The sequence below is a fragment of the Populus euphratica genome, unplaced genomic scaffold (genome assembly GCF_000495115.2).
Source record: "Populus euphratica unplaced genomic scaffold, PopEup_1.0 scaffold31.1, whole genome shotgun sequence".
Lineage (NCBI taxonomy): Eukaryota > Viridiplantae > Streptophyta > Magnoliopsida > Malpighiales > Salicaceae > Populus > Populus euphratica.
The window spans coordinates 2,006,053-2,031,460 of record NW_011499850.1 but is presented as its reverse complement, the minus strand read 5'-3'; the positions used below and the strand labels follow the sequence as shown (position 1 = coordinate 2,031,460).

At 30.4% G+C, this 25,408-nt stretch overlaps 3 protein-coding genes across 3 annotated transcripts in view; 2 read left to right on the top strand and 1 right to left on the bottom strand.

Moving 5' to 3' along the window:
• The first annotated feature begins 509 nt into the window (after positions 1–509).
• On the top strand, positions 510–1,391 carry LOC105121067 (zinc finger protein 3-like). Its single transcript, XM_011019559.1, has one exon. The coding sequence runs from the start codon at positions 510–512 to the stop codon at positions 1,389–1,391; it is 882 nt and encodes a 293-aa protein (XP_011017861.1).
• Positions 1,392–5,050: 3,659 nt separating this feature from the next.
• Positions 5,051–12,433, bottom strand: LOC105121066 (synaptotagmin-5-like). Its single transcript, XM_011019558.1, has 13 exons — positions 12,133–12,433; positions 11,785–11,889; positions 11,638–11,688; positions 11,389–11,509; positions 10,823–10,944; positions 9,945–10,046; positions 9,210–9,284; positions 8,265–8,344; positions 7,182–7,332; positions 6,849–7,079; positions 6,425–6,721; positions 6,040–6,153; positions 5,051–5,330 (listed from the first exon to the last, which is right to left on the bottom strand). The coding sequence occupies exons 1-13, from the start codon at positions 12,235–12,237 to the stop codon at positions 5,184–5,186; spliced, it is 1,701 nt and encodes a 566-aa protein (XP_011017860.1). The 5' UTR covers positions 12,238–12,433; the 3' UTR covers positions 5,051–5,183.
• A 10,997-nt stretch (positions 12,434–23,430) lies between these two features.
• The window catches only part of LOC105121065 (putative chloride channel-like protein CLC-g), a 9,174-nt gene continuing 7,196 nt past the window's right edge, over positions 23,431–25,408 (top strand). The window contains exons 1-2 of the mRNA XM_011019557.1: positions 23,431–23,772; positions 23,878–24,078. Coding sequence (XP_011017859.1) covers positions 23,621–23,772; positions 23,878–24,078 — 353 coding nt within the window. The 5' untranslated portion in view covers positions 23,431–23,620. The remainder of the gene's footprint in view (positions 23,773–23,877; positions 24,079–25,408) is intronic.

The window sequence follows — 25,408 nt, the reverse complement described above, 5'->3', positions numbered from 1 at the left end:
AGGAAAAGCTCAATCACATTGTTTTAATGAAGTAAAAAAGCACATGTTTTTTTTCCAGAATTTATTATCCAAATATATTATTTACATAATGGGAATGAAAACATGAATTTCTCCTAAAAACATTCTTTACATACTTAGGTTATATATTGACATGGGTTAACATTATTAAATTTAAGGGTTTTCTTGTTTTGTTAAGTATATTATTACATCAATGGTTGGCAAGTCAATATGATACAATTTTGTTGTCTCTTGCTCTACTTACTTCCAAAGAACATGCCGTTAATTACCTTTTTTGTAGCACTTTGTTTTTTTTTTCTTCCTATGTACAGACATGGTCTTTAATTAATATATACTCTTTGGCTTAAGAATATTTATTCTTATTTTTTTTGTAATAATTACTACGAAATAGGATTTGTTTTCCATTCTTGAAAAGATACTGGATTTATTCAAGACTCAATAAAAAGATGATCTTCCTTAACAACTTGATCGATCTTTCTTTTATATTGTCAATGGACTCGATCGTTCCAGAATGGTGCCCCTCCAAGGCTTCTAGCGTATCAGCAGCTGCCTTCGGAGGAGAAGCACATAAAGATTGTGGTGATCATGATCAAAATATGAAAATGAAAGAGAGAGTTGTTCGAGGATCCGAACCACCACCCTTTCCTAAATCGAGTGCTTGTGGTCTGATCGATTTGAAACCTCACAGTGACGATTCGATCCGCGGGTCGAAGCTGGAATTCAATCTCTTTAGCCCCATTAATGTTGGTTCTTCTCATGCAATAGAGTCCATGGATGAGGCCTCGAAGCAAGGTACCGAGCCTAGGGTTTTCTCATGCAGCTTTTGCCGGAGAAAGTTCTCCACATCCCAGGCCCTAGGAGGTCACCAAAACGCACACAAACAGGAGCGTGCACTAGCCAAGAAGCGTGAAGGGTCGGATGTTGGTGCAACTCCTGGGCAATTTCCATACAATCCCTATTCAAGCCTTCCAACAAACCAATATTATGGATCTTTTAATAGGTTGGTAGGGGTGCGGATGGATTCCTTGATCCACAAGAAACAGCCTTATCCATGGAACTCCTTCGGAGGGTATCGGTATGGGCATGGTGGATGGTCTAGGCAAGTTATGGTGAGTACACAGCCTTCAGTTGATAGGCTCAGGGCAGAGAGTTCGAAGGCTTTTAGTGGCGTCCCGTTTGGGAAGTTTTCTTCTTCTCCTTCTTCTTCAAGGTTTGAGGATCACAATGGCTTATTTCGGAACTCTTGTGCTTCTCCCTCATCAAATATTGCCTTCAATATACCACCCAGTACTGATCATCTCCAGCGACCAAACAGGCCTCCAAAAAGTGACCTTACAGATGAATCGGGACTTGATTTATCCCTCAAGCTCTAGCAATATTTGTTTATTAGAATATTACATTCATATTTTAGCAGTATTTAATTAGTTTTTTGCATGCTTTTAATTCACAGTAAAAACACATACTTAATTATTGATATTGTTTAGTCCCGTTTTCAATTTATGAATATTAATGAACGTCTTCCCTTTTCCTTTTCTTTTTCTTTTTGTCTCACAAATATTTAAAAAATTTAGTCTCTTCATTAATATTCTCTATTGAAAAAAATGACTTTGGATTTTATTTTTTTCCTAACGTATATTCTCGAGTCATCATGAAAATGGTATTTCTCTCAATTCCCTTTAGATTAACTTGATGGTCAAGGAGGGAGAATATACTGATCATGCTAATAAACTTTGTATTTGAGATACATCTTTCTTAGAATATTTAAAGCAATAAGAGACATATTAAACCATGCACTGAGCTTGTAGTTTAGTGATACTAATGCATAAATAGGAGGGATAACGTTTCATGCATATACCAGTCCCACCTTTATAAATTCATGACTAATATAAAATGAAAATTATATGTGAAAAATCATAAACTTCAATATTGTGATGCATGATGCTTTATAAAAATACATTTCACTTAAAAACATTTTAAAATATTTTTTTTATATTTTTAACATGAGCATTTCAAAATTATAAAAAATACTAAAATTAAAACAACATCAATTTGATGTTTTTACAAGATAAACTTATTTTTAAAAAGAAAAATCATAAACTTCAATATTGTGATGCAAAATACATTTCACTTAAAAATATTTTAAAATATTTTTATATTTTTAACATGAGCATATCAAAATTATTGAAAAATACTAAAACTAAAACTAAAACAACATCAATTTGATGTTTTACAAGATAAACTCATTTTTAAAAAACATTTAAAAATAAAAGTTATTATACTCTCAAATAGGTTCTTCAAAACATAAATATAATCAAGATTGATTGTGTTAGTCAGATATACATTGGATATAAAAGACGCAATACTTTTTATAAGGTAAATGACTAATCTATATATGCATTTAAGAAAAAGTAATGACAAAATTCATAAATATAGTTCCTAATTTTTCTATCTAGATTTAATAGTCTGGAATAATGTATGACATAACATTAGTAATTAATTTGAAAATGTTTTTAGCACATATAAGAAGAATAAGACATATATCTAGCTATATTAATGTAGATGATCCATCGATCATTTGCTTTCAAGTACGTTGCTGTGACGAAGACAGCCTTGCAGCTTGTTGATCCGTTTCTAATTCTATGAGCTTTTCAGTTTCGATGCTTTCATTGACGCTTGAGAGATCAGATGGAAGGTTTGGATGCTATGTGAGATCTGATTCTATACTTCCCTCTTTCCTTTTGTTATTTTTTTTTGTTATTGTTTCATTGACCTGTCTGCTTTTCATTTGGAGGTTTCGAGGTGTTTTGTAATGTAGTAAAAATTATTTTTTAAATTATTTTTTATTTAAAAATATGTTATGATAATATTTTTAAATTTTTAAAAATTTATTTTAAAACATTTAAAAAATATTTTTAAAACTAAAAAACAAATGAAAAGGCATGTGATCCTTGTTTGAACTTTCTTTTTGGTCGTAGGCTCTCAAAAACCTAGAATCTCTTTGTTATTTTGCAATTCAATACACATTGGTGGAGTTGATGAGTCAAATGGGAAGTGATTGCTGTGAAACAAAAGGAAGCTCCTCTATTTGAAGACCTTATTTGACTAATAAAGTTGCTATATATATATATATATGGAAATAAAGTAGCTGATTGCTTAAAAAGGGTAAATGGGCATTGAAAAGTTCCTGATAACCCCCAAGAGATCTTGGTTTTTCCAAGATTATGATGGGCTGGAAGGTGCAGCAGACTAGGCTTGCGTAGGTTGATTAGCTGCAAAACAAGTCTTTTTTGTGGATTTAGGAGACCCTCATACTTAATTAGCACTGATGATGGAGAAAAAAGTCTTAAATTATTATATTTTATATGTTTTGTTTGTTTTTATTATTTAAAAAAATTAATTTAATTTTTTTTATAAAATTAATGTTTTTTTGATGTTTTTAAATTATTTTAATATATTAATATTAAAAATAATTTTTAAAAATAAAAAATATTTTAATATATTTTTAAATAAAAAATACTTTAAAAAATAACAACTACCGCGCAATAAAATACTTCAAAAACAGCTTCTAGGTGTGTTTGCAAAAAGCATAACTTAAAGCATGTTTTCTTATCAAGGAGCCCCTCCCTTACCTTGAAGTAAGTGTTGTTTCCTTGGCCTTGAATACATATAGCTGTATTTATAGGACAGGATGTTAATATATAAGATAGTTTTTGACTCTGTAGAGTCAAAGGTAGAGTAACAACAAATCACTATGAAAGTTGTATAGTTTCATTTTTTATATATATTTTTAAATTATTTTAATGTATTGATACTAAAATAATTTTTATAAAAATAAAAATAAATAATTGTTTAATATATCTTCTTCCTTTTTTTTTTGAAAAAAAAACAGCTATTATTCCACAGGCTTGCCCATCCCTTCTCTTTCGAAAACAACGACTTGAAAATGGAAACATTGTGCTAAATGTTAAGATCCAAACAAAATCATATCAAAATAATAAATTGTCACATCTGACTTAATTAATTAAGCCAATGCTTTTAAGGTTTGATTCATTTTTCAGACAACCTAGCAGGATTGTCTCAAAAATATGTGTTTATTTAATAAAATTCCAGAGCTATTCGAATTGCAAAAGGGCCAAAAAATGTAAGAGCACTAACATAAATAATTAACGCAACTCTTAGGATCCATTCCAGGACTCAAATGCAAAGAACAACTGAATCAAAGAAGCTCAATATAATTTAACTGGATTTCAGTCATATATATAGCACAGGGTAGATACTACAAACAAAAAAAAAAGCAGGGGGAAGGGAAAGAAATGAAAGACAAATCTAAAAAATATTTCATTTTTCCAGAATTATTAGCCATTTAATGGCAGATGTTTGCAACCACAAGAAAGTTTAGCAGGCCTTGTCTTTTAAAGTGGCCTGAGCAATTTGACTCTCACGTAATCGAGAGCTATTTGCTAGGCAGCAACATTTTTATTGTTCACCTAAGAAACTGTCAGCGATCTAAAGCCATACCTTACCATCGAATAAAGAAAGAAGAAGGTGATTGAGAAATAACATCAACTTTCACCGCGTAAGATGAGCAGTGGGATAACTTGAATGATGGGAATTAGCATCCAAAAGTGTTAACGAAAACATTTGCTAATACCAAGAAGAGCTGCTTGTGTTTTCTGAACCCATATAGACAGTAAAAATAAAAATAATCGATTTAAAATAATAGTTCCAATTTCTTCTCAGATAAATCTAGGATTGTTTATGATTTATATATCAATAATTTGATTTAATCTACATATTAATACCCCTCGTATGTTAGTGAAAACAATTATTTTTTTATTAAAAAAATAAAATATTCATTAAATTTTAATAACTCTAATTAATATTTAATCTTAATAAAATATTTACTAATAATATCTTATACACAATACATTAATTCAATAAAAATTTTATAATTATAATAACTTTATAATTTTTTTTGTAAAATATTTTTATTTCAAAAACTTTATGTTTACTCTTATTTACTAATCAAATATTAAATAAATAAATCTTTATTAATAAATTAAATATAGTTACATTAAGATAATACCAACTAATTCACTACAGTACATATTAACAAACACAGACTCTTTCCAAAGTTCTCGCCGGCTGCACCTCGGCAGGTTAAATCAAGAATCACGATAAATATGCTGCGGCGTCCACTTGAGGTGCAAATTTAATCTTCCAGATTTAGCCTCATCAAGTTGGAAGCACTCTTTGTATTCCCCTTCCAATATGACCCTGGTCAAAGTTAGGATGCATCTTCCCATATAATCCTGAATAAATATAAAATTAAGAAAAACTGTGTCAATACTCATCACAGCGAAACAAGGTCAGCAAACGAGGGCATGCACAGTGCAGTAGCCTCTAAATCCATCAAAGTAACTAGATCTTAGGTTATTTATCAGGATTCCCTTCTTTTAAAAGCTTGAAAATGCCAAGCACTAAAGATCCTGACAGGAAAAATGCGCACAAGCACCACCATCGCACTTCCATACTGAGATATGCACATAGTTGTGGTGCAGAGGTTAATTTTTATGTAGTCTCAAAGACATTCATTTGACCAACATGCTTGGCATCAGAAAATTAATGAAGGACATGGACAAGGGCTCATATAAGCATCCAGTTCGGAAGTCAGTTCCACCACATAATTTAAAAAGACGTTAATTTTGGAGTACGATGTGCAAGCAGTAAACAGCGAGCATTTTGATGATTGCTAAAAAAAAAAACGTAAATAATAGTGGGAATTGATGAAAACTTTATAATTTCAATAGCATTGATAATAAGAACAGTTTTACTTGCTCTCAAACAAACCCCCAAATTTTTTTATTATAATGTTCTTTCAGGTCATCATAGCCCCAATGCGTGGGAATAATTGCGAGAATGCAATTGAAACACAGAAATGGACTAAAAATGATCACAAATATATACCATCATGCAACCACTGAATGATAAACTTGAAAAATAAAGAAAAAGTTTTTTTACCTTCCCGCATGTGTCATGATCCCAAACTTCGATAATAAGCATATCATGCAATCCATCCTCAACAACAAAGTCAAAAGTTTGATTCCAAACAGGATTCAAGCAGTTGTTCACGACCTGCACAAGGAAATCAAGAATGAAGCAAAATTATGCTCCGCAGCTAGACAGAATCACAGTACTACTGAAGCTTTTAAGAAGCCAAGAGCATGAGGCAGAAATGCAAAGATAGATTAAACCCCCCCTTCTTCAAGGGTCTCATTCACCGTAAGAAATGCACAAGGAACATAAATAACTAGAAATGAAAAGGGCAAGATTAATGAAGAAATCACAAGTAATATAGTTTAAAAATATAACTTAAAAAGTTTCATGGTTTGGCATGAAACCTTACCCTCGTTTTGTTTCTCATCTCTGATTTCTTCATTGTTAGTGTAATGAAGGGGTCAGCCTTACCCATCAAATCCACTATTGGCAAATCTTCCGCAGAAATGACAGTGACAGAGAGAACTCCTCTAACAATAACCTCTCTTCTCTTTTGTGTGACTTCATTTCCATTTCCAATAATTCCTGTACCATTTTCCCCGCTTTTAAGTACCTTCTCCAAAGAGGTCATTGAGAAGTCGGAGGAAAAAGGGTTGACAAGGCCATTCTCCACGCCAAAAGGACAGTACAAAAGCTCCAGGTGCACCTAAAATCATACAATAGTTGAGACAACCATAGAATTGTGACAGTCCCTCATGGTTCCAAGGAGATAAAAGATCTCTCAGAGTTTTCATGATAAAGTGTTTCTGAAAGGAGGTAACAAGTGTTCTCACCTCCCCCCTGTTTTTATTATCTCGTTGAATGTCCAAGTCCTTGACCAGCTTCAACCACACATCCTTCACTTTACCAGGCTCAAGCTCACTTAGCTTTACTTGGGCACATCCAAGAAGCTCAGCTGCCTGTAGCCCCTCATCATCATAAACTTTTACCACTAAGTGTTGTGTGGATGCATCTTCGACAACAAATTCAAAGTGTTCATTCCATATTGGATTTAGATCATTGTTCTACAAGGGAAAATATCTCAAATCAGGTTATGCAACAAAACATCTGCTCAAGAGGAAAAGGTTATCTTAAATTACACTACCAAAGAGTGTTAGGACGCTCACGATTATTCTGCTGGTTTTTGTTTTGTCAGGTAAAGGGCGTATGTATAACTTGGCGAAGGGATCAGATTTCCCAATGAGATCTTTATTCGTCAAATCCTTTGCCTGCACAAGCTTCACCTCCAATATTCCCACAGGCTTTAACTCCAAGTCCCTGGACAATAACATTAGTAGTTACTTCAATGAATTGCTAAAAAGAAAACAGTAGCAACCAATAACCACCACTAGACCCTGCCCCATCTCCCATGGTCCCATCCTGGCAGGTTGAGAGGAGAAAAAGCACCACCAATGATGCCATCACCCCTTATAAGCAGTCCTATGGTCCCACCCTCTCTCTAGATATTTGAAAAGAAAAACTGAACCACCAACAATGCATCACCACTTCTGGGTAGCTGAACCATGTATTTGAAGAGAAAGAGATTGTCAACAGACATTTGAGCATGAAAACTTAATGCAAAGTGCAGAGTCCACCACTCGGTGAGTGTGCAAGGAGATCAACAGTACATTTATTGTACTCAGTTATCCCAGAAGCAACGGTTACTTGCATTTTTTGGAAATATGCCTGCCTCGTATAGAAAAATTGGACCACGGCCACCTCACACAACTCCATGCTTGCTTGGGAACAGGTGTCAAGTTGAGCAGACATATAAGCAGCCTGTCTGAATAGTGTGTGATGGTATGCAAACAGAGTGTGGCCCTCAAAAGCTTGCAAGATCTAAAGAATGGCATGTCTAACATCCATATTGGGAATAATTTCAGGAAATCATTCTGTAACACTTCTTCCAAGTTATCATGTGATATCAGAATCCTGTTAAACTCTTTCAATGAAGTGAAAAGGTGTGAGTGAGGGAGATCTCCAGTATACAAATTTGGTCCACGACCTCAAAAGCCAATCCATTAAGTATTTTTTGGGTGATGAGTACATTATGTTACACTTGATCATTCAAGTTACCCAAATGCTTTTCTACAATCATGGAATGAATAATGAGAGATCAGCAATCAATGACACAGGTTTTTATAAGGAAAGAAAAATGAAAAGTGCAACCAAAAGTTCTGGTTTCTATCTCTTTCTGTGTAATGATATACCTGTAATCCCCAGGCAAAATTGGAACAACTTTCCGAACAGGCCAGGTGATAGAATCTTCAACAGCATTCCGTATTGTCTCCTGTATGAGTAAACGTGCAGCTTTATTATGCTTGAATCATGTTGTCACATAAATCTGGAAAGTAAAATTATGTTGTTTTTCAAGAAAAAGAATATTTACCCCACCATCCTCCACAAGCACCATATACATACAATCAAGTACTTGCTTATGACTGATCATATAAAACACCCTTGTAATAAGAAAAAAACAACATGCTTCACCCATGATCTACAATTTACCTACTTGAAATAATCTAGTCTCTTACAACACAGCCTAAGTCTAAAATCTTCAAGGGCCAACAGAATAGTTCATTATGCAATCACAATGATCAATCCCAAATTGCAGCAATAATGGCTTTTGATCAACTTCAATTCAAGAACTTGTGAATTGTCACCGCACTTTGTCCTTAAAAATCCAATTTGTAATTCAAATGGAGCTTCAATTCTTTGGTATCAAATCATATCATGTACCTTTTCACAAACCTAAACTAGGAACTCATACAATTTAATCTCCTCAACAGAATCTACCAGGATAACAACAGACAGACTAAACATCTTAAGTCCATCATTAAGACAATAATATAAATGCCAATGAGACAGGAAACTTTTAATCCAGTGTTGAATTAAATGCATCAATTAGAATTAAATAAGAGAATTGTTGTACTTTCATTTTGTACAAAAAGAGTAGTCTCCATGTTGTCCAGGTTAAAATTTAATAAGTGTGTGAAGTTGACAATCAAAATTATCAATGGGAAAAGAAGTTAATCTCCAATCCATGTAATTCAAAAGAAGTCATGCTAATTGATAGAGCCAAACAATATTTTCACATGATGAAATCAGGGAAGATGACAATTGATAGAAGGAGGCCAACAATGGGTTGTACAAACCTGAATAGCATCATCAAGTCCAGGAATTGCAGAGATGTCACCGCCAATAACTTTAAGTGTAAAATCCATTTTTTTCTGCAAGCCAAAACCATGTACGCTAAAAATTTATACTTCCTCAGTGTATTATTCACGCACAACATGATCGTGTGAGAAAGAGAGACCTAAAGAACACATTAGCACAGTTAACTATTTTGTCTAAATTCACTTCTTTGTAGTCAAATAGATCAGATTGTCTGGTTGAAGCTTTGGATCAGACCACCTATGATTTGGACAGCATGATGCTACCATTCCCATTCAAATGACACTTCAAATATATATATATTCATCAAAAGATAGAAGAAATGGAAGAAAGAAGATTTCAAAAGCATATGATTGAAAAATGGATGTTGGTTGATCTGAAGGGAACAACATAGAATTGATCGCATGTCTGCATGTGCTGCTATGTTGGTGGGTATTACAATCCAAATATGTTAGTAGATACTAAGATAGTCGCATACTAAGGTCTGTTGGCAGTTAGACCAGATAACTTATTTGAATAACATGCGAGTAAAATATTCTATTAATTTGCTGGATACACGCTTGCTTGTACTAGAACAACACATGCTTGTCTAAAACTTCATCTAGCAACACCCCTCAAATACACACAAAGAACACCCCCCCCCTCTCTGTGTAAATTCATATACATATCCTTTTCAAATCTTAGAAATTTCTAACTCTTGAGAATAGATACTGCACCTTTTGTCTCAAAGAATAACAAACAGCTCCGAAGCAGGGGAACTCAGGAACTAGTGGCTTAAAGATCAACCTGAAAACCCCAGTAAATCCGATATCTTTCACCTGAATACAAAAGATCAGAAAAAGGGAAACGAAAAGTAAAATAAGAGGAAACTAAACAGAGAGGGCAAAGCATGAAGTGGTGACAAGCTGCACTGAATGTCATGTTACAGGATACAAAAATAAATTCTTTAACAAATAGAAAAACTCGTCATATTAACACAACAAGACATACAACTGATACATGTGCATTTCTGGTGGGAAGGTACTAACATTCTACATTTGACCAGAAGAAGAAATCTGGAAGCATAATAAAAGATGTAGCCAGCCAGGAAACCTTTCAAGTTTCCAGTGATTACATGAGAAATAATATATTGAAAGAAGCATATTTTGGCTATAATTTTGTAGAATTTTCAGAAGATTCATGCAAGAAAAATTTCTTGGATCAGGAAAACAATTAGAGGTTCATCTTTATTTTTCACCTTCCAGTTTCCAGAATGTTTATTTAGATCATTTACTATTATTACTGAAGTCTTCTAATGCAATGCAGATGAGGACAGTATCAAGTTTTGGAGACAACCATAACTACAGTTGCATTAGGGGGGCAAGTCCCATCCTGATTACAACATTCAGCAAAAATTTTGATTGCTAAGTTGTAACAAAACCAATGTGAAAAGACAGTAGCTTGGATAGGTATATGGTTCAGCAGGTAAAGCAGAGTTTCAACAGCGCGAATATAGAGATTATGTCAAAATTAAGGATAAAGATTCCATATTCTCTGCTAGCTTGCCTTTAAAGGGTTGACGTGGTGATATTCTGAATTTTTGTTATTGTTTTACCTGTACCGGCAAAGAAACGCCAAATCTAGTCTTAATATCAAGTACTATACTTGGATTCCCATCCCAGTTCATTTCCAACTCCATAGTGATGCCACTGCCTCCATCTTCGATGATAGAAACTCCTAAAAATAACATTGATTTAGGATTGCCAGTTTGTACCATGGAAAATATTGTACCAAATGATTAAAATGCACACAAAACAGAATTCTACATCTGACCATAACCAAAATATTACTGTTAGATAGGTTGACCTTGATGTTGTAGAAAGCAAACATGACAGAGAGAGAGAATCAAAGTCTTTTCCATTATTAGCGAGCCTACCTTAATTTTAACTTATACTTCTATATATAATGTCAAGATATTTTCTGGTTCTTTGCTTGGAGCCCAAGTGGCTCTATTTGTTTAAATATCAAAGGGATCTTTGGTAATTTCATGTTAGATGTGCATTACCTGTAACAATTACAATACACAGAAAACCAATATCATAAATAATGGCATCCCAGTTGCAAAATAAAAAATTTATAACCAAAATCTAACAAAATTGCATACAATGAAACAAAACCAACCTGTAAATTGGGGCGCAACAGTTCCAAGAGTAAATTTTGAAAATTTGAGAGATGACAATATAACCGGTCTATATTGCTCAAGCACAGGCTCCACTGAAGATTTTATCAGCCCAGAAGCTGCCTACAGACACCAAATTAAAGATGCACTAATTCACTTTATCGCAACCAATTGACAATGACCCTTTATTTCTAATAACTAGATAGTCAAATGCTATAATAACCTAGAAGAAAAGTGAAACCCCAAAATACCTGATCTACATATGGCCAGATCTTTGTAAGATGTTGATTAAGCCAATCCAACTGAAGAAATAAAAAAAGCAATAGAAATCAAATAAGTAACATCGTTAACACATACAGAGACCAAAAATGGAATGGTAGGAGTAAGCGAGAGCTTAACTTCTGGCGCTGAGAGAAGACAACCCAAGAAGGGTAGAACTCTGCTGGCAAGATCTTTCTTGAATCATCCACTGTCATTCTTGCAAAAGCAGCTACAGTTGTTGCCTGAAATTATGATTAAAGAAGAACCCGGAAACAGAAAAAAAAATACAAAGAAATCAAAAAACACATAACGAAACAACTTAACAAAAACCCAGAAACGCAAACGCAAACACAAATAAATAAAAACAACAAAAAATTAAACTTTACAACTTCTCAGCCAAAACCCAGAAACCAAAAACACAGAGAAGCAAACTTTATAGTTAAAACAACATAATTAACATCAAAGTAAGACAGATAGCTACTTACAAGCTCAGACCGAAGCTTGGATCTTGCGTTTTCAGACTTAACAAATCCGACAATCAAAGCTAATCCGACAGCAAGACCGAAAATTAAGCCAACAAAAAAGGACATTCTGTGCTCTTGGATCAGTACACGCTACACGGTGAAAAAGAAAGAACGTAGTAGTGTGCGTGAATGATCACAGAAGAAGAGAGAAGTTTCCTTTCCTCTTGTGTGCTTCGAGTTTCTGAGGCTAGAAAGTGTTTGCGTACTGTTTCTTTCCGTTGGTTTTTCGAGAGGCCGTTTGGTACTATGGTATTGCACTAGCTGCTCTCGATTTGTTTTTTCATTTAAAATATATTGAATTAATATTTTTTATTTTTTACATTAAAATAATCTAAAAATATTTAAAACAAAAAATAATAATCTTTGTATTATTTATTTATTTTTAAATTAATTTTTTACATTAAAAAATATTAAAATATTAAAATAAAATTAATTTTTAGTTTTACTTTTTTTTTTTTATTGGTGTTTTTTTCCTGCTTTTTTAGATGCAAGAAAGAAAGAGAAGAGTCGTTTGCCGACATGAATGATCCGACCTTTTCTCTTTAATTCATAGTTTTCTTAGGACTACGAGATTGAGATATATCTTATTGGATGCCTGTGATTTCTTTCCTTTGATAATGCTTCATTGACAAGATGGCAAGTGGCTAGACTGTTGGTTTTCATAGGTGATAGCCACTAATTTGACTTATTTACCATCTTATTTTATTTTTTATATATTTATTTTTATTATTCAACCTGTTTTTTGAATTTTTTTACCTAAAAAATTATCAAATTAATATTTTTTTAGATATTTTATATTATTTTTAGTGTATTAGTATTAAAGATTTAAAAAGTAAAAAAATCAAATTATTATTGCATTAGCATGTGATCTCAAAGTTTAAATTGGGGGTTTTCTAAGTTAATCTAAATTTATTCTGAAATATTTTATTTTAGATAAAAATAAAAATTAAAAATCATTTAGAAAAAAAAAACATTATTGGAGTTGAAGTGATCATGGCTTGCTTGAGTTTGATTGAGTCACCATCCATTCCAATTCAAAATAAACGTCTGTACTTGATTTTGAGCTTGACAACAAGAAGTTAAAGGAGAAAATACTGTCAAATTCGATTTATGTACTATTCGTGAAATAATGTTTTTGTTCTTTTAAAAAAATTAATTGTTTTTGTGTTTGAACGTTTTGATATTTTTTCATGGTATATTAGTTATTAGAATTTTATTTGGAAATATAATTATATTTTTCATCTTAAACATGTTAAAATTATTTAATTTTCTTCATGATCAAAACTAGCCAAAAAAGGTATATATATCTTTTTTATTTAATCATGTACAGTAAATTAACAACTATATCCTTGAGATAATAAAATAAATTAATAGCAGGTTTAGGTTTGGTATTTTTTTGTCTTTATGGTTTTTTGTAGTTATGAGGTAATTAATGATATTTTTTTTTTTAGTATCAATTAAATATTAATTAATTTAAAAATAATATTAGAGTATGCACCATACACACAAGGGTGTTTCCACGTTTTTTAAATGGCATATGCAATGTCTTTCAATAAAATAAAATATTATTTTATTATATTATTGAATGCATTACCGTATTTTTTTCCTCGTAATACAATGTGTGTTGATAGTGATGGATAGTTTGACACCACTCAGCCCTCTTTTTCTTTCTCTCTCCTACTTGAAAAAATATAGGTTGGTTTTTTTTGTTTTTTTTTATATTTCAACTTTGATTTTTTTAGTTTCTTGATTATTTTGTTAAATTTTTGTTTATTTTTAATTTTAACTTATTTTATATACTTTTTTAATTATTTTTTTTTAATTTCTAATTTTTTTGTTTAGTTTTTTATAAAAATTTTGATGGTTTTCGATTTCATTTTTTAATCTAAGTTTATAATGTTTGTTTTTTTTAATTTGGTTTTTATTTTTTTTATTCTTTTGTTATTTTTTGAATTTAATTCTCTGATTAAAAGTTAATTTATTTTGATTCTGACTTTTATATTTTTATTGTAAATTTTTTATATATTTTTTATTTTATTTTTTAATATTTAATTTGTTGAAGGTTAAACTTTCTAAGTTTTTTTGATGTACGGTCCTTCTAGTATGGTAATCAATTTATTTTTTTTCAAGCATTTTTTATTTAATTGACTGTACGTAATCCAGATAGCAGGGCCCCCCCACCAGTGATAATGATTTCACCCAACAAAGAAAATCTTTGATCAATCATGTGATCCCTCACTTGCAAAAAAAAATAAAAATCTGCTCATATCTAGAGATAAACATATAACTTGTGATCATTTTATCACGAATTAGGTTGGTTGGTAGGCTGACTGTCTATAGTTTTTACAGTATAAATTGAAGGTCAATTTTGAGCAGTTTTCTTGCATCGTCATGGTCCTCCTCATTAATACCACCAATCGTCATTTTCCATTTTATTTAGTGTTAAAACACGGTTTCATTTTTATTTTTTGCCAACCTAATGGTGATGCATACTTATAAATCTCGATATATATATTAGCAATAATTTTTTTTCTAGATAGTTTTTGATGAAACTCTAGAAAACTTAAATAAATCTAATTTTTTTATATAAAAATAGGTTTAAAATCCATAAAAATAGGTTTGATAATGAATGTTATTTGTGAAATAATACTTTTATACTATAGTTATTTTAGGATTTTTTTTATAAAAATATAGTGTAAAAAAATAAATAGAAAGATAAATGAAGTGTTTTTTTTCCTTTCTTTTTAGTGTTGTACAAATGAAAAAAATCCCTCTCTCCCTCTTACTAAACTTGAGAACATGACTTAATTGAAAAAAATTGAAGTAACCTATTATGAAAGTCAACTATTCTATTTTATTGTTAGCCATTTCACATGATAGATGATGGGTTGTCCATGTCACATGTAGCTTTTGTCCGTTGCGACTTACGTGGCAGATAGCCAGATAACAAACCTTCAAAGAAATTTGAAGTAGCTCACCATGAAAGTTGACTGATTTATTTACGTTGTAGTTTCCATCGTGATTGCTCTAGCTAGAGTTATTTAGTGGGTTTTGTTTTTTGAAGTAGCTCACCATGAAAGTGATCCTAATTTGAAAAAAAAGAAGAAGTAAGTTTAAATAGGAGTGATTTGTTGAATTTAGTTATATATTTGATGGAAATTATTATTAAAATTTATGAAAAGTAAAAAATATATATATAAAATATTTAGTAATTATCTGGCATGCATCATTGCAGCTTAAAAAACCAAGAGAGGTGACATGGACAATGATAAATATAAAATAAAAAAGGAGAGAAAAGAAAAGATGTGATTCGATTGGGCCGAGAATGTGGCCTATTATTCGGTTTGGGGTTAATTATTTTTATTAAAATAATATCAATTTATTCTTTATAAAAAGTTCATACAGCGAATTGATTAGATTTGATCCAATTAGCCACAACACTAAAAATAAAATTATTAAATTAATATTTTTTCCAGTTTAACTTGGAATCCAATATGAATCTTCAAATTATAAATTTGTCCGAGCAAGCCTCTTACCTTTTGGGAACAGTGGAGCTAATTTTCGTTGCAATTGATTTATTTTTTTTAAAAAATATTTTTCTTATATTTTTTTGGATCAAATTCTTAAAAAGTAATATTAACAAGATATTTACTTTCCAACCATCCTGAACTTATAAAGTAACAAGAGTGAATTTTAACTCAATATATTATATTTATTTACTTTGAAGCATTTTTTTTTAAAGAATATTTATGGCGCATTTTAATGGAACTTTTAGTTCTGATAGCTCTAAAAATTATAACAATTTTAATGAAAAATAAATAAAGATGATGTAACGAAGAGAAGTTTTATAAATATATGCTGGGCTGAGGTTTAATTCCAGTTTGGCCCATAGTCCAGTTGAAAGTATGGCCCGTTTTGTTTAACTTCAAATGTTCTTCAGTCCAATATTAAGGCCTATATGGACCAACCAGCCCTGTTCTTAAACAACTCGGGACGTTAGGCCTCTCTTTTTTTTGTCACCACAATCTAATAATATAATAAGCGAAGCTAATCCAAGATTTTAAATAATTGATCATCTTCTGATTTTTTTTCTTTAATTTAGACTTGATAAATTAACTTAAAAAATTTACAATTAGCTGAATTTTAAATTAAACGAAAAATATATTTAATTGATAAAAACTAATTGATATGATTAGATTTTTTTTGCCTGAATGACTTAGTTAACTAAAAACAAACCCAATAATTTTTTTATTTTTAAAAGAAAAAACCACACCATTTTAATAAAAACAATTAGACTAGGTTAACTAAAAACAATTAATCTAGGTTAACTCCATAATACATAAAGTGATCCAGATTTTTTTTTTGATTAATCCGTAATCTGTTCATAAAATTATGAATTGAGAAAGAAAACTACGAATTTAAAAGGATCCAATCTAATTTTTTAAAGGGAATTCTAATTTTTATTATTATTATTATAATTATGAAAACAGTTATATTTATAAGGTTTGTGAGGAAAATACACAAAAAAATAAGTGAAGCAAGTGGGCATGTCAGCCCTTGTTTGCTATTTAATGGTAAATGGTAATTGAAATTTAAAAAAAAAATATAAAAATAATATAGTCCAAAATGGACTGCCCCGTTTTTATATTTTTCCTAACTTTGTATTATAACTTTCATTAGAAAGCTTGGATCTTGGAAAAAACAAGAGAATGGGATAAAATTTATTCTGTAAATGTTGTACCCAGTAGAGCTAGTGCCATGCAGTCTCCAATTATTTTATGATGCTCTTGCAAAGCTGACCGACCAGCATGGAAAGACATCTCAATATATTATTTCTTTTATTGGTTCCATGCTGTGATCGAAGTCCAACGTTGTCCCGAATCTCAGTGGGCACCACATGGCATGGGCAACTGGAGACACCCATGAAGATTACCAAGGCCTTTCACTTCGTAATGATAAGTTTATGCTGTCCCTCGGAGTGTTCTGCCCCAATCATTTTTTAGCATTCATCCCGTAATCACGCATAATCCAGGACAGATGGAGGGCATTGATTATTCAGGTTGTATTTTGTACAATAATATGCTTGTATTTTTCTCAATTAATATTATAAATTTTTAAAATTAATAACTATTTAAATTTTTAATTATTTTAAAATTTATATAACTTAAACAAGTAATCTTTAAAGTATAAATTTTAAATTTTATCAGTTAAATTATTTATCTCTAAATTAAATTGATATAATTGATCATATTTTTAAATAAATTAAAATTTAATTTAATTTTTTAAAATAATTTTTTTAATTGAACATGTTAACTCGTCTCACTTATGTTTCGAAACTTTAATTATACACACACAAATGCTAAGGCTTGCCTCCTCATGACATGATAAAGAGCAAAAGTCATGAAATAACAATTGTATAGTTTGCCACTGAGGCACCCTTTCTTGGATCTTGGTGGCATTAGAAAATATGAGTGGCCATAATCTATAAACTATCAATTTTCCCTATCTTAATTTGTATATATATAAAAATCAATATACGTATATATTCTTCCTAAGTTATAACGTCATGGGACTTGAATGCATAAATTCTTCTGCTTGATTAAATACAATAATATCAATGTTACCAATTTAAACATTGAACAGCATAGCTAGAAACTTTAGAATGGGAGAATAAAAATGTATTATGATAAACTTTAAAATTGACAAAGAAATGAAGGCTCGTGGATAAAATATATAGTTTGTTGGGGGCACAAAATACATATTTCCTAAGGAATTAAAATTTGATTTGAAGAATATAATTAGATAAATATTAAACTTGTAGATTTGCCCCATATATTTTAAAAAAGAAATATATATTAAGATGACATGTTTTAATCATTTTTCTTAATTTAACAAATATTAAGGGTCAGGTTTTATCTTGACTTAATTGGATCATTGATTAATTTTGATTTTTCATAGAGTCAGGTTGAATAATTCTTTTTTTTTTTTAACTTGGATTAATTTAGATTCCAAGTTAACTAAGTCTTAGATCCTATTGATCCATTACTCCGAGTTTTATAACTAGATAATAATTGAGATTTTAACTCTCAACTTTACATGTAAACGCAATTTAAATAGCACACTTGGTTATTGCACCAGCCTGTTAAGTTTTTTAGGCGTATTTTATAGTTAAAAAAATTAAAAGTGTAAATAATTTTTTTTATATATACATGTAATTAAAAAAAATTAAAACTATATGCATTAAAAAATAAATAAATAAGTCATCAACAATAATAAAAAAAACTACAAAAATTAAGAAAAAAATATAAATCAAAATATTTAATTTTCAAAACAAGATAATTACCCTGACGTGTTTGCTAAATTTTAATTTTTTAAATATTTTTTTATTTGATTAAACTATAATATAATATAAATAGATTCATACATTAAATTGATAAATATATTTATTTTTCAAGTAATATTGCGAGTCTAAATAATTATCATTAAATCCTTCCCATTTCATGTACTCCGTGAATATTAAAAAAGATTCATTTTGATAATTGAAATGATTTAAATGATAATTTTATTTAATCGTTATAATTCAACTACTATTCTTTCTTTTTTTTTTTGTAATTATGAACTAAAAAACAATATAAATATTTTTTGTACCTAAACTAATTATTTAAATTTTAAGGAATGCAAGTGTTTTTTTACACCATCTATATCTTTCAATTATACATCTCTTAAAAATATAAATCAATTATTTTTTAATTAAAATTAAATCACTCCAAATAAAACTTTAATAATCAAAATAAATAATAAAAAAAATATGCAGTGTCTATCCACCATGATTTGTGTGAATGTAGAGTCTACTAGCTGCACAGTATTCAACACGTGTTTTAAGTTTTTTTTCCTGCACAGTATTCAGCACATGTTTTTTTTACCCCCTTCAGAGTCATATTGGTAAATGACAATGATTCTAGGGCACTGCCTTCCTGGACTAGATGGATTGCCTAGTGTGTGGTTCAAAAGGATCAAAGTTGGATTTTGCTTTGACTGCATTGCCAAAATAAATTATTTGGCAAATTGCGGTTCAGACTGACTTCCTTCCTTTGCTTGGACCTGCATCTGATGGAAGTGATAGGGGGAAGCCTCTTTTATATATAATTTTTTTTTCAATACAAAAAGTTAATTTTATATTTATATATATATAATTTTTTTATTTTTAAGTTCATACTAATTCAGTTTTTTTTTTTATTCTATAGCAACCATCAAGCCCAAAAACTCCAATGGTTAGTGAAGTTAGTTGATATTATGTTAAATGAAATAATTTTTTTTCTTATAAAAAAAGAACCCATGATTTTACCGTGCAACTCGACTCCCAGGAACAACTACAAGTGCTGTGGACTGTGGAGGTTATTAATGAACATATTTTTTATATAAATAAAATATCTGAATCCATACAAAATAAAATAAAATAACTTATCCTAAGAAAACAAAAATGAAACCAAACCACCTACAATATTCAAGATATTCGACATTAAAATTAATCTAAGTTAATTATTTTAATTAAAATAATATATTTTTAAAAAACTATATTCAATTCAACCCCGTTAAATTATTAAAAAATCAACTTGATGAGTCAGGTTTAATTGGGGTAATGCTTTACTTAACTGAACCTTCAAATTGATTAAGTACTTGTTTGTCATTGAGGTTAACCTTGTTTCTCGTTAAATTTTAATTTTTTTTGTTTTTGTATTTTTTTATAGTTTTTATGCTTAAATTTTAAAAAATAAAAAAAATATTATTTTAATATATTAAAAAAATAAAGAATAACGTATAACGTTTGCTTAGTCACTCTACAAGTCATGGATCATTCTACCTGCTACACTGGCATCTACCAACCAGTGAGATCGGCATTAGAAATATAAAAGCGATAAAAAAGGGAGAAAAAAGAAAAACAATTCCGTTGCTTGCAATTTTCACCAACCAGTCCGCTGCTTCCGAGCAAAAAGGGCCCACACGAAGTTTCTTGCTCTCAAACGTTGACATCAGCTTGTGGGCAAATAGACGTGGAGCTCATGAGATCACTGAGGGTAAATAGAGGGAAGGAGCGGGAGAGCATCAATGAATTTCCCGAGCTTTTAACTAATTAATTAATTTTGAAATTCGGACGGGTTTGATTTAAAATCTTGTTTTTCAATATTTATTTTATTAAAAATATTATTGAAATCATGAAAAATTTATCATTAATTTTAAAATACTTACAAAATTATCTCAAAAACCAAAATTAACTTAAACTCATATATGTTTTTCATGCATTTTAAAAGTAAAAAAACACTTAATATAAACTCTTATAATCAAATGGAATAATTTGACATAAAACATTATCTATTTTAATGGTTTAAGTTGATGCCAATAATATTTTTTTACATCACTAGAATTTGGCAACCTCTATCTCTCATATATGGATTAGGAGTTGAAAAATAACAAAAATAAGTTTCTATAACAAAATTAAATTGAAAAAATATTAAAATACTGAAATTATATAGTTTGCATGATTTTTAAAGTTTAAGAATCAAAGTGTATTTTTTATAAAATTTATATCATGTCATCCATATTTGATGTCTTTTTTATTTTTATCTTTATTTTTTTAGTTTCGTCCTTTCATAAAAAATAAAAAGCAATTAATTTTTAATCAAAACTAAATTACTAGAAAAAAAACTTAAAAATTAAAGTGAAAAAAAAAATTACACAACTCATCCATAATAATAGATGAGATAATCAACAATATAACTTTGGACAATAAAAAAATCTATGCATTTTAGAGTTATATTTCATATTTTCTTTAAATTTCATCCTTCAACTTTCTTTATCTATAAGATTTGGTCCTCATTCTTTTAATAAATTTTAAAAAATTAAAATATTAATAAGTTATTTTTCATCTTATTTTTCTTGACATGGCCACACACTAGAAAATCTTTTCTAACTAATTTTTCATAACATTACCAAATATTGAAAAATAATTTACTTTTTAAGAATTCATTTCTTAAAAAAAATTCTAGTAAATAAATTAAGCCTTAGATTTATTAGCAAATAGTAGTTTACAAGCCTAAGTTACATGTCAAAATATTTTCTTAACACAACAAAGAAATATTTAAGTTGTCAAGAACTATTTGGTTATTTGGTTGTTAAAAAACTAAGATAGCTAGTTAACTTTGAAACCTCCTATCTGATTTCTTATTTATCTTGAGTTTAAAATTAAATCTTATGAAAATTGTCTTAACTTGACCAATCTAAAAATAACTTGGTTAACTAGCAAGTAAAAAAAATACAAGGGTAAACTCAAGAAAAAAAAAGTGAAATTGACAAAAAAAATCTCATACTTAACTTCTTGCCTATATTAAAGTTAAAATTAAATAATAAAAAATTTATTTCAAGATGATTCAGTACATTTAACCAATATAAAAATTATACGAGCTATGTCCAATTTGAACTTTCCACATTTACACTAAATAAACCTCTAAGAAAGTTTATCTTTTCCTTACGTGGGATATAACTTTTAAAGGGTTGTGAATTTCTTCAGAACATGTTAATAATAAGTTTTTAAAGATAAATATTTTATTTATTTAAATTATGTTAATGTTTTATATTGAAAAATTTATGTTGTAGATTACTTTGAACAAAGTTTTAACTTAAAAAGCAAGTAGGTTTCATTTTTAACTTGACATTATTTTTTTTAAATTCCAAAATATTTCACGTGAAAAGAAAAATTTCTATCGATCATAATTTCTTTCTCAATAGCTTGCAATTCACCAACCAGTCCCTTCCTTCCGAGCAAAGTGGCGCCACACGAAGCTTCCTCTCAAACGTGGATAGCAACTTATGGGCAGATAGATGACTCTCATCAGATTAGGAGAGATCACTGTAAATAGAGGAAAAGAGTCGTGTTAGATCATCAATGAGTTTCCTCGTAATGGTACGCCTTGCACGATAAAACAATGTTGTTTCGAAGGAAGTTGACATTTTTAATGAAATGAGCTGATTAAGAATTCATGATTTTTTGAAGACCCAATTGAGATATAGTAATAAATAAGGTTAATGACTGGTTAATACAACATATAATCAAACCCCATTGGAATTGCTTATGTATCAATGGAGAAGAAGAAGAAGAAGAAGAAGAAGAAGAAGGTGCCATTGCATTACATTCGAGAATGGCAGGAGTGAGCAGAAGGGGAGAAAAACCTATCACCATGATTGAGATGACAAAACATGAGCTAGATTTGCTTGCCCTTGACGTTTAATTTTCTTTGCTAAAGAACATAATGACAGATAGCCGTGTAATTCTCTCACATTTCCAGACCACTATTCTTGTAGGACCATGACGAATCTGCTTGAGGTTAAGGATAAAGTTAAGGCCTAGCTTGACAAGGAATTGCAAGAGAACAAACAATACAGGTGGAAAAATCAGCCCGACATCGCTAGCAAGGAGCACTTCTTTTCTTTTTCGCCATTACAAGGTGCTGTTGGAGTGAAAAGCAACAAACCCCAACAAACCCTAAAAATTAATGAGTTAATGAAGTTTCTTTTCGAGATTCAAATTAAAGGTTCCAAACTCAAACAATCACATAAATAAATTTTCATGGGTTTCAAAAAAATTAATGTATCAATCATTGGAGAAATTTTTTAATTGAACATAAAATATTTTAAATGATAAATGTTTTTTTAATATTATTATTAAACTTGATTTAAAAAATTAAACTTGAAAACTATCGATTATAATCTTTACTTAATTCAAATTATATCATAAATTAAATCGTGTGTAGTAAAGTTTTTTTGATGTCATTTTATAAACATTTTCAGTTAAATAAAAGGAAAAAAAATTTACAGTTAAATTTGGTTTTTTTTTTGAAAAGAAAATTTTGCAAAAAAAATAAAAAGTGCAATACAGGTATTCTATTGCTACAGTGACCCCTACATCGAAGAAAGTAGAAGAAAACTACAGACTTGCCATTTCTACCGTTGGCTGCTGCAATGAAGGGAAAATTGCAGATTTGCCATTTAGTTGATTTCTATAGTGAAGTTTTCTTTGAGTATTTTGTCTTTTTTTTTAAAGCAAAAAAAAGTGCACAAAATTACAGATCTGCTATTGCTACGGTGAAGAAATTAGAAATAATTACAAATTTGCCATTCCTACCGTTAATTGCTACGGTGAAAGTAGGTTTTTCTTTGAGTTCATTGCATGATGTATGTTGATGGTATACATACATATAAAGAAAAAATCAAGAAAAGAAAAATCAGAGGCGAAGGGCCACTCCATCACAAATACGTTCACTTCCTCATCGTCTCTCCATCTCACAAATCACAACTTGCAACTCTGTTCTCTTGTTGTCTGTGCTAATGGTGGTCATTAACTGAAAAAGAAAACCCAGATACAGAACCTTAAAAAGAAAAAAAATAAATAAATACTATGGCAACACATTCTATCAATGGAGAAGCAAACGACGACCAAGAGTCTGTTACCATTCCTCTTCTTACGTCTGAAAGATCAAATGTCAACTCCACTTCTCAAGTTGCCATCGTTGGAGCTAATGTCTGCCCCATTGAAAGTCTTGATTACGAGTAAAACCCAGTTTCCAAAATCTCATCTTTCATTACTTTCGTTTTCTTTTTTGGTTTATTTCAGTTAAAGATTTGAATTTTTTTTTTTTGCTCTGAATTTGGCAGGATTGCTGAGAATGATCTCTTTAAACAAGATTGGAGGAGTGGTGGAAGGATACAAATATTTCAGTATGTGTTAGTGAAGTGGTTACTTTGTTTCTTCATTGGCCTGATTGTTAGCCTTATTGGGTTTTTTAATAATCTTGCTGTGGAAAATATTGCTGGCTTGAAGTTTGTGGTCACCTCCAATATGATGCTGGCCAAGAGGTAATGTTTTATTATTTATGGTAACATATTGGTTTCCTTTCCTTTTACTTTTTTATCAAAGTTTGAGACTCCATTATAATTTCTTTCTGATTCTCTATGCATATGAAGTGGGGAATTGATTTTTCCTTGTAACGATTTGTTTTTCAGAGCTAATTTAGATTATTTTTTTCAAGTTACTATGAAAGTTAGTTTCTTTTTTTCTTTTCCTTTTGTTTTTCTGTGGCTTGTTGGAATGTTTAAGAAAATATTTTGATTCAAGCATTTTGAATTTCCTTGTTGTGAAGGAAATTCTTTTAATCTTGTTTTGTAAGAGGAGAAAAGTGTTTTGAGTTCAGGGAGAGTGGGAATGGTATTTAATGCATTCTTTTTTGAATTTTTTGCAGGTTTGAGATGGCATTTTTTGTGTTCTCAGTTTCTAATTTGATTCTTACCCTTTTTGCATCTATCATCACCGCTTTTATAGCACCAGCTGCTGCTGGTTCAGGTGTTCCAGAAGTTAAGGCTTACCTGAATGGTGTGGACGCGCCAGGAATATTTTCCTTGCGAACCTTGATTGTTAAGGTGGGATTTGGAATGCTTCTTTTCTTTTCTTTTCTTTTTCTTTCTATTTTCGATTGTTTTGAATAGCTTGGGTTCTATAACTTGCATTGACCGACTATGTATTCCATTTGGGTGGGCGATTTGGCTTATCTGATTTCTTGTTGATGTTCTCTGCTTAAATTTAAGAGCAGTTTGTTGTTTGCATGGCAACAGAAAACCTCATGTATTTTTGTTCATTTTGCAGATTATTGGAAGCATATCCGCAGTTTCCTCATCTCTTTTTGTTGGAAAGGCAGGGCCAATGGTGCACACTGGAGCATGTGTTGCAGCATTGCTTGGTCAGGGTGGATCCAAAAGATTTAGATTAACATGGAGATGGCTTCATTTTTTCAAAAATGACCGAGACCGACGAGATCTTGTAACATGTGGATCAGCTGCTGGAATTGCTGCTGGCTTCCGAGCCCCAGTTGGAGGTGTGCTGTTTGCACTTGAAGAAATGGCATCTTGGTATGTTTCTTGCATTGGAAATTCTATTCAATTGAACATTCTGTAATCTTCCTTTCCTGTTGCTGTTAACTTAACTTGTCACGATTCCAATTGTTTCATCACAACTTTTTTCTGCAATCCACATTAAACTTTCATTTCAGCTTACTACACTCTTTGATTAGTACTTATTGTCTTGGTATTGAAAAAAAAGTCCCAAAAAAGGATAAGTTTCCTCGTCATTTTAGTGTAAAATTTTATTAGTGGCTTCTCAGATAAATGACAGAATACTAACACCATGTTCACT